We start from the raw sequence: 10,213 nt of genomic DNA on the forward strand, positions 1-10,213 counted from the left end.
GTGCTGCCCATCACGTGGCCCCAGAGGAAAAAGGGGTGATTTTTGGTGTAAATCTAGACTGTAATTCTGTAATATATCATTGGACCTCGTAAAACCGACACTAAAACTTCTTGGCATATAAATCATTTCTCAAATTATGAGTTCATTGTATTACGCGAACGCGTTGTTTTCCAAATACCAAGTGGCGAGTTCAGCCTTCTCTACAGGCGTGTTTCCCGAGCAAACTTCTTGCGCCTTTTCCTGCAGCTCGCAGCGGGCCGGCGGCTACGGCTCGGCTTCTACCGGCGCACCGGTCTCCTCTACGTCTTCTGTCTCCCTGTCGAGCATGTACACTAACGGCGCTAGCCTTTCCAGCCAGACTCAAGGCATGTACCCCACCGCGTATGAGCTGGGAGCCGTTTCGTTGAACATGCACAGCTCTCTGTTTGACCATTCGAGTCTGCCCATGGTGAGCGCCGGCGATCTCTGTAAAGCGCAAAGCGGTGGTAAAGAGGAGCAGAGGGGCTACCACCAAAACAACGAAAACAACCTCCGAATCTATCCCTGGATGAGGAACACAGGTCTGTGAAAACTCAATGTTTCTTGAGGACAGGGGTGTGCGTGCGTCTGAGGGGAGGGAGACGGGTTAAGGGGAGCGACCGAGTCGGTTCAGAAAGTGCTCTTTTCCTCAGATCTTTGTTATGACTAATTAGTCGCCATAATTCAAGACTCGCTAGTACGTAGTTTGTGGAAAAGGGAGGGGACGGCATATAAGAGGTTTGGATGCATCACGTTTAGCTTTAGCAAGTACCCTCGATTCTGCCGAGATTGCGGGTCACTGTTGCATATATCGCCGCGTGGATCCGTCTTTAAGTGCGTTGGCAATCACCGCCGTTAAAACCCCTCATGTTTTCGATAAAGAGGGCGGGGCCTTGTATTTCTAGGGTACGTTACGGCTGCTCGGACCTTTGTTTTAAACGACTGCGTCTGTCTTCAGCGGGCAAGCGTGCGTTTTATATATATGTGTGTGCTTTACGCGTACGTGTGTGAACGCGTGTTGGAAATGTTACTAAACATCGGGAGGAAAAGATTCGCTTTTTAACAAATCGCCAACTTTTCGCAGTAGCCCTTTTCTCACGCAGCCACCACACGTCCCGACTGACGTATTTTAAAAAGGAGGTCGACAAGTTCTCTTGTAATGATTTTCCGCGGCCTCTCAAGACACTCCCCGCGAGCGCCGACGATCCTATCGGTCAGCTGTCAACCCGGGGCGCTTCTTCTCTTGTTAGCTCCCGGTGTAAAAATACAACAACATAAATAGTTTTGAAACAGATACCTCATTAGCAAAGTTGTTGACATTCACTGGCGGACAGTCCCTGCGCGCCTTCGTTGGACGCGTTTTCATTCCGCGTCGGAGTTTTGCGCGAAATGCCAGTGTCATTTAAAAAATAATTAATGGGTCGCAGTTAGACCGTTGTACAAAGAGATGCCACATTGTAAAGCCTTTTCGTTTTTGAACAATATTCCGCATTTCGTTTGCATACGCGTCGAGCTTCCTTCAAAAGGGCGAACTGTATTTTAAGCATTTTATAAATTTGCGTGTTTTATCGTTTTGACAAAGGTCGGATTATTGCGCTGCTGTGTCTGCTGGAAAGGCCGCATATTTGTTCTCATGATAGCTAGGCCAGACGCAGACAGACGCAGAGGAGGAAGTCGGGCCTTTCTACAAAACATTCGCGAAACACGTACAAATCGCACGTAATTATTTTGCGCCTATACACTTTCACATACCAGACACATACGACTGGCCTTGTGCCTGCGACCACAGTTTTTATTAGCTGCTATAGGCCCAGCTGCCTTTTCGGTTGATTTCGTGCTTGGATACTTGACATAGATGGTCTCTGTCCCTCGCTTTATTTCTCTTTCGCTATTCACAGACAGACGCATTCACACACTGACCAGACGAAATCCTCTTTCCGCGTCTATCATTCAGGAGCCCGTGCACGCCAGAGACCCCGCGCAGTGACCGAGCACAATGCTCTTCCTTGTTTTAACTCGTTCTGCGAGGACACGTAATATACGCACTTCATTTATACCTCCTGAAGAACGAAACGGCTGTATCAGTTTTGCCATTGATTTCGGATTCTCTCAGCGCCTCTGCTTTTCGCTTAAATCCTTCACGCTTTTGCGCCAGACTAGTATCAACAAGAAGTGACACGACAAGACGGAAGTAAGACGACTAAAGAGTGCAATAAAAAAAAAGTTCAAAAAGCACACGAGCTCAAGCGGTCCCCATTTGTCCACAGTCTGCTGAAAACGGAAACACGGGGACAGCAGAAAGTCGCTGACCGTGCACGGGCAAGGCTGTGAAAGCCTGGATAGATTTCTTGCTTTTTAAACCGAACCGTGGATGCTTCGCTTAGACGGCTTTCTCTTAATCTAGACGGATAGCCGAACACTTCAGCGCGTATGTGTGAGGGAATTAGATCGCGCTGTTGACTTTGGTCGTGTTTAGAAGGAAGTCTGAACGCCAGGACGCCATTAGAGTCGCGGGAGCGTGCAAGACAGCGAGTTTTCTTTCTGAAGGGGTATTTCTGTACTTTCGTTTTGCTTCTGAATTACATTCCGCTTTTATACGTGAGATACATTTGACCTGTTTTCAGCCTTAACCTGATTATACAGAGTCAAGACATAATGCTGAAATCGCGTTCAAACGCATACACGCGTGGGGTTTTGCTTGGCTTTATTTTAACTATAGTTTCTGACTTAAGTGTAAGCAAAAAAAAACAAAATTTTAGTATTTCGATGGCCGGTGGTTTTTGTTAAGTTTGAAGATTTAACAACTGCTTGTTGTTTGATTTTATTTTATTTTTTTACCCAGGCACTCCTCAAAAAGCTAAAAGGTCGCTTCTAAATATTTATGGTCGCAAATCTCAGTTTAAGTAAATGTTCACCATCCACTTTGTTTATGGTCCGACAAAATAATACACCTATAAACAGCAGCAAGACTTTTGATAAGTCTTTTTCCCCCCAGAGTGCAATATTGCTTGAAATACTAAAATAAGTCGAATCTTTTTTGTATTCATTCACTGAAGAGTACATTTTTTTTTACCTTAAAACTGAATGTCTTTTTTTTTTAATCATATTTTTATTTAATTATAAATCTTTCGTTTTCATTCACACTGAAGTTGGCTGAAGTATTATTATTATTATTATTATTATTATTATTGTTTTAACTACCGATGAAGATTTTAAACACTAAATATTACTCTCTGCTAATGTTGACGGTACACACATATTCCTGTTTGTTGCTCTCTGGTCGTCCACAGGTGCGGACCGGAAAAGAGGCCGTCAGACCTACTCCCGCTTCCAAACATTAGAGCTGGAGAAAGAGTTTCACTTCAACCGTTACCTTTCACGGCGGCGGCGCATAGAGATCGCGCACGCCCTGTGCTTGACCGAGCGCCAGATAAAAATCTGGTTTCAAAACAGAAGGATGAAGTGGAAGAAAGAGAACAAATCCACGGGCTCTCCTGCTGCCGACCAGATCGGGGGAGACGAGGAAGAGGAAGACGACGAGTAGTGGAAGTGTAATAAAAAGAGACTGCGCTATCGATTCAGCCTGCTTTATTTCGGGATACACTGAGTTGAAAAAAAAAAAAAAAAAAAAAAAAAAAAAGACATGCTACCTACGATACTGTAGGTAAAATGTCGCCGTCGTCTACCTATGTAACTTGTGTTAGAGGTGTTAATGTGTTAGACTGTACCGTAGCGAATATCGTAATACAAGTCATTTTAAACGCGTTTTAATATAGCCGTATACGTTTAATACTCCTACTGTATGTGTAGCCTAAATTATACACGCGTAATTAATATTAGTGTTCATGATACTGAAGCATATATATATTTGTGACTCACATACTTGTGACCTGTTACGCTCGGCCCTAGTCGCTGTGGGGTCAAACACAGAAGGGAGCAAACTATTTTTAACGATTTCCTTTTTTTTTTTTTTTTTTTTTTAATATGTTCCTATTCTGTATCTGTGTACGTTTCTGTCTGCTCAAGCATTTTTTCCCCCCTGTTGTATTTCGCGCAGGTGTTAAAATAAACGAACTGTACAGCTCAACACGAGATGTTTGCATTTTCTCTTTTTATTTTCCGTGTCCTTTGATTGCTTTTCGTTTCGAATCGAATTAAAATCGCGACGATGTGTTCAAGACCCCTACATGTAATAATACCGCGAGCATATATGTTAATGTTTTATAAAGACCCGTGCTTTTTTTTTTTTTTTTTTTTTTTTTTTTTTTTTAAATAAGCCACTCGATAATTCGCCTGTGCTTAGCATTTTATGCGATAATAATAATAAAATCATGTAAAGTAATAAAAACCGATGCAACTTCAAATTTTACGCTATCTATTAGTTTATAATATTTAATATTTAGCATTTTTAACAGTTTTTAAATGAACAATTCCATGTTACTAAAATGTCAGTAATGTACTAAAAAGCTTAGATTAATAATTTTATATTATTCGAAAATTAAGATTGTTTTATTGTGGACAGAAGAATGCAATTCATCTCAAAATAATAATACATAGTTTAAACATCGTAATAGTTTTGAAATATCTATAACTAAATACGCACAGTTATTTCTTTCTGCACATTTAGTAGATCGGTGGAAGCGAAATAATTTCACAAAGCACGAAAGCGCAGCTAGTTTCATTTCATGATATTACTGCAGTGACATTTTTTTCGCCAGCATTTATACAAGGCTTTTCGTTTATTGTGACTCGGGTCAAGCCTAGTGCTCGCAGAGAAGTGACAGGTTCTGTATCGTGTGAGACCAAAAGAAGGCGTTTATATTATGGGGTTGTAAACTAATGTGTTTAGTGCATCAATAAAAAGCCGGAAACGCCATAAAAGGGACAAAAAAAATCTGCAGAATGGGAAAGCGGTTGGTCTTTTCTTGTTTTGGATCTTGTAGCAGCAGTTAAGCTTTTGGTGACAGTAACTTTTCCGCTTCAGACGAAACTGTAACATTACGAGCGACCCGTATTTTTTATTTAACGTGTTTATTTCGATTAAAGTGAATCCCCGAGGTCTTCGACGCTATTCGCTTTATTGCGCGTTTTGTCGCATTGCGAATTTTTCGAGCATATATAGTTTATCGCAGTGTGTTACTCGCTGGCACTGTGGTCGACCGATATTATTTTGTCTTATTATTATAACAATTTCTTCGCTTCTTAATCGTTGCGTTCTTTGTATCTTGTTCTATTGAATCGGGGTTGCTCTTCCCGATATCAAACATATCAGTTTTATTAGCTAATTCTTTTTTTTGTTTTGTCTTATTTGTATTGCTTTACCATATTAAGGTTAATCAGCTCCAGCATTTCAAAAAAAATAAAGAGCAAAGACGTGAGGTGGGCTTTATATCCAAAAAAAAAGAGTCACTAATCAGTTTATATCACCTTAAAGCTGTAACACCTCACTGCATTATCTCTGATCTCCTCTGATTCGTGATATAGTTCTGGATGACTTAACTTACATTAAGGCTTCTCCGTGTAAATTGCCTTAAAGTGTAAAAAAAAATCAAACCCCACTAACGTTATATTTCGGTTTCAAAAGCACAGATATCACACGCCCCGGCCTTTTCCCCTTACCCGCTCGACATACGCTTTTTATTGAATATATCAGTGTGTCATTGCGTGGAAACGAGCACGAAAATAGGAGTTTTTCCTCGCGATCGTATAGGGAAAAAGATGGCGACGGCAGAGCTGCTGCTGTTAAAACAGTCATGAAGAAATGCAATAAATTCCTTGTTGTTTTATGAAAATTTACAACTTTGTGATAGAACTTTATGAGTGCCTGGGTCCTGGGATTGGCCGAGGATGGTCATGTGGACGAGTAACCGTGAACATGAACTTTTTATGATTTCCCAAGTGGTTATATTGCAGCATTCTTTTGGCCGCGGCGCTTAATGTAGCTTCACCGTGCTCCTTAAAGGTTCTTGCTCTATTTTTACAGTATATTTTGACCGACTCTGAAAAAAATGCACGCGGTCGGAGAGCATTGTTCAGGCTGATGTTCTGGGAAGGAGCAGGGAGAGAACAGCCTCCTCTATGCTCCGCTATGCTAATGTGGCCGCCTGTGATTGGGATAACCGCTGCGATGGAGACTTATTGAGATCCGGACGCGCGGTAGGGTCTCATCTAATTTTTGGTACGGGGGTCCGACTCCCGTTGACTAAAGCGGGGGAGACGGATGGAAGCCGCGGCGCCGCTGTCATTTTCACCGCTTCGCTCTAATGGCGGGACCGGGAAGAGCAACAGGACTTACCGAGCGCGAGCTACGGCGAGAGGTTTGCGCCTCTCTGTCCCGGTGCTGGGTGACGAATTATCAACAAAGGTAAGTCTGTCATTGTCTCACGACCGCAGCGTTTCTCTGAGGTAAGAGCTCGACCGAGCCTAATCATGCGCACTGGACGGACGCGCTGCGCTCTGCGCGCTCGACTTATTAGTAAACAGCTTATCTGAACACGATTATTAATTTTCACCTCGGGTGGAGCGGCGTTTTGGTGCCTTTCCCTGTGTTTTCGTCTGGGTGCTCAGACCCAACGCATGTCGTGCGTATACAGAGATTCAGATGTGCTGATTTGGGAGTTTTTTTTTACTGTATTTATGATATGGAGCGCAGTCATGGCTGCGGGAGGGCGAGGTTTGAAGAAGCTGCTGTCTTGCCAATCGGATTTTAGCCTTATATCTCTGGGTCGGTTATTCCGTGAAACGCTCGAGATGTTTACTCCATGCCACGTTTAAGGTTGTAAATGCAATACAGATTTGATTCTTACCGCCGTGAATGATAAAAACTAATGACAAAAAAAAAAACCAAAAACTAGCAATAAATAAACAACAACAAAAAAATATTATAATGCATATAGGCCTCATTTGAAACGTTAGGGTTAGTTCAAAATACCCCAAGCAGTCAGAGGTCTCATTGTGTTTTTGCATAGACGTCTTTCACTTCCAGAGCAGATCAACAAATCTTCCAGGTTATTCTGCTGGTTATTGTGAGAGGAAGACGATGATTCCTAGCGGCTCTGTTTGCCATGTTTTCTCTCTCGTTCTCATCTATTCCAAGCCGTTCAATGTGCAACGTTTCTCAAAAATATTTTATTCACTTGTTCACATGCTTTTTTTCTATAACACTGAATTGTGTAGACTGTGTGGAGCAAGCATATGTGTTAAATGAGTGGTGTCTATCTATCTATCTATCTGTCTATCTATCTATCTGTCTATCTATCTTGGGAGTAACTTGCATGTAATTAATACAATGTTTGGAATATATAAAATATCTGAGAACTATCATCTCTGCATCCTACACGAGACTTGAAGTCTTATCTACCATGGACTGTGAAAAACTAAATATTCCCTATTTTATTTACCAGAAAGCTATATGTACATTAAGCTGGTCGGTACTCTCCAATTCTCTAATCTCGCTAGGTGCATGAATCTGATCAGCGTCTTGTTGTCGAGAGATGCTGACACAAACCCCAAGCATTTCCCCGCTATCTGGCGCCATCTAGTGTTCATTCTTGCATTTTGCCAACGCAGACTACTTCGACCAGAGGGTGTGTTTATTGCACTGGGTGTGTGTGTGTGTGTGAGACAGAGGATTTATTACAGTGCGCATTTGTTTGCTGTATTGTGTGTGTGTGTGTGTGTGTGTGTGTGTGTGTGTGTGTGTGCGCGCGCGCGCACAGCAGCGCGCGACGTTTTATGGCGGTGTGAGAATGTGTTTTAGTGTTCTTCTAAAGCACGTTTTATTGCTGTGCGAGTGTTTGTGCGACCGTGCGCGCGCGGTATCTTTTCTTCCTCTTTTATCAAGTCACACCAGCATTCTCCACTCACCAACAGATGCGGGCTTCAGCCTTTAAATATTAATAAAAACCTCTTAAATGTTGTATGCAGTAAAGCGCGCACGTTGCAGCCGCAGATAACAGGAAAGACAGGGAGGGGTTTTCGGCCCGGTGGCAGTGAAACGTAAAAGAATGTAGGGGCTGTAAATTCTCCTAGCTGTTCTTGCTGCTCTTTGAAGTGTCTGGGTTTGGGGAAGATTTGTGGCGCACGCACACACACACACACACACACAAACCTGAGGCCTGAAGGGCTTGTATTCTTTCTACTCTGCTCTCTCCTGCTTCTTGTAATGCATCCCGAATATCAGCGTTAGAGTGCTACGAGGTGATTTCACTGTAAACGGAATGAAGCGCGTCGAGGCCTGGGCGCGAACCGACCCCGCGTGCGCTCCGGCCAAAACCTACATCCTTCGCCAGTTTTTAAAGTCATGCTGACCTTTTTATTTCTCTTAAGGAAGTGCATATTCCGAGCAATAAGTGTTTATTTGGACTGGTAGTGGGCATAGTAACCGGAAAGAGAGAAAGAGAGAGAGAGAGGGAGAGAGAGAGAGAGAGAGGAGGGACCGCGTAGAGATTGCACTACTCCTGTTTAATGTCGTAAAGAGCGAATGCGTGATATGGTTCGTCTCTCGGTTTTTGTGTATATTTGACGGCTCTGCCGTTTTGCACCTTAAGTGCTATTATTTGCAAACAATTCCAGTCACAAGGCACAAGTTTCCATGATGCGAAAAGCACAGGCACTCTCCTTTTATTTGCATAGCGCCCGCATTTATGACTTCAGTGATTTATGCTATTTCAAAACAAGGATAATTGCAGGGCGGATTTTAAATCTTTGTTAACATAAATATAAACAGCCCGTTTAAAGCAGCTTAAAGTGACATTAAAAAAAGTTTTATTCTTTGATCGGCCTCACCAACGCAATCGCCGTTAGTTTTGCTGAAAACAGAGAGCCGTCGCCTTTAAGACAAATCCAAATACTCAGAAATCATGAGTGGCTGACTCCGCTTCTGAAAATCGATAAGGCTTTTATCCATCGGGATCACGATGTCAGTGAAATCTGATATGGATATAGAAATACATTTAAAAAAAAAAACGATTTCAATGATTTAGTAATTTAAGAAGACGTATTTTATATTTCGTCTAGCACGCAGTTCGCTCGTGGGTCTTGTCGTCGCGTGCTTGTTGTACTCTACTCTGACTTTATCATGTGAGAGAAGAGATTTCATAAATTACCGTCGGGGTACGCGACTTTGCGGACCCCCCACCCCTCCCCTGACTTTTTGACAGTGAAATGCATTTGCAAATGAAACTTGATTCGCCAGATTGTTGTATAGAGTATCCCTAAAATGCACAAACAGCACATTTAAATAGACGATATCACCCGCTGACCCGGTATTTGGAGGAACAGATAAACAGTGAAACATATAGCACCGTACCATAAATACAAAGCGCGAAAATAACGTATACATAAATGAAATTAAAGCGTTTATGTACATTATAAAACCACAGACCTACCGTAAATATAAAGGAGGCGCAAAAGCCTTTATTTACGTTCAAATATGTCGGAAACACGGCGTTTGGTGTAAATCCTGCACGACGTTTTAACTGCTCGGTTTCAAGAATTAGTAATTAGAACAAATGTCTGACACCAGCATTTAAAACAGTGAACCCGGGAGGTCTTAATGTATTTTATTAACACGAAACGCTTTTTTGGTACAGTTTGAATTAATGCATTATTTTTACAATCACTATTTAAAATAGGTTTAAACATTTAAAAAAAAACATTCATAAATGTTTTTCATATGCATTACATAAACAGACTGGAAAAGTTAGACACACGTGTGGATATAGTTATATATATATATATATATATATATATATATATATATATATATATATATATATATATATATATATATATAATGTTCCTTAATGCACATTGACATACTCACATGCTTCACACTCGGGGAAATTTACAGAACTTTATAGAAGACTTGACAAAACAACAAAAAAAAAAACTTAACAGCAGTCCATATCCAGCCTGGGCGCGAAACTGTTCTCTAGTGCTCATCACCAAATAAGTGACTTGATGTATTCAGAAAAGTTGACTATCTCCTTTGCAATGCAGTTGTCTCGCTGGATTCTGTGGCGCTTCGACGAGGAAGAAAATACCTGTGAAGACAGAGACAGAATAACGAAGTTAACGATAAAACACGAGCTTTTTGGAGAAAGACGCGTCGCGCTCGTATTTGGAGTTACTTTTTAAAAACCGCGCCATCACAAACCCGGTTAAGGATTTCCAGAACGCGAGATGGTGGTTA

At 41.8% G+C, this 10,213-nt stretch overlaps 2 protein-coding genes across 3 annotated transcripts in view; both read left to right on the plus strand.

Moving 5' to 3' along the window:
* The first annotated feature begins 48 nt into the window (after positions 1-48).
* Positions 49-4,112, plus strand: hoxb7a (homeobox B7a). The gene is made up of 2 exons (XM_043225706.1): positions 49-560; positions 3,309-4,112. Exons 1-2 carry the CDS (start codon positions 137-139, stop codon positions 3,560-3,562), a joined length of 678 nt encoding a protein of 225 aa, XP_043081641.1. The 5' UTR covers positions 49-136; the 3' UTR covers positions 3,563-4,112.
* A 1,815-nt stretch (positions 4,113-5,927) lies between these two features.
* Positions 5,928-10,213, plus strand: part of hoxb3a (homeobox B3a) — a 51,664-nt gene continuing 47,378 nt past the window's right edge. For both annotated transcript variants that reach the window (XM_043230185.1, XM_043230258.1), the window contains exon 1: positions 5,928-6,382. The gene's annotated coding sequence lies outside the window, so the exon portion shown is untranslated. The remainder of the gene's footprint in view (positions 6,383-10,213) is intronic.

This window comes from Puntigrus tetrazona, chromosome 3 (assembly GCF_018831695.1).
Source record: "Puntigrus tetrazona isolate hp1 chromosome 3, ASM1883169v1, whole genome shotgun sequence".
NCBI classification, from domain to species: Eukaryota; Metazoa; Chordata; class Actinopteri; order Cypriniformes; family Cyprinidae; genus Puntigrus; species Puntigrus tetrazona.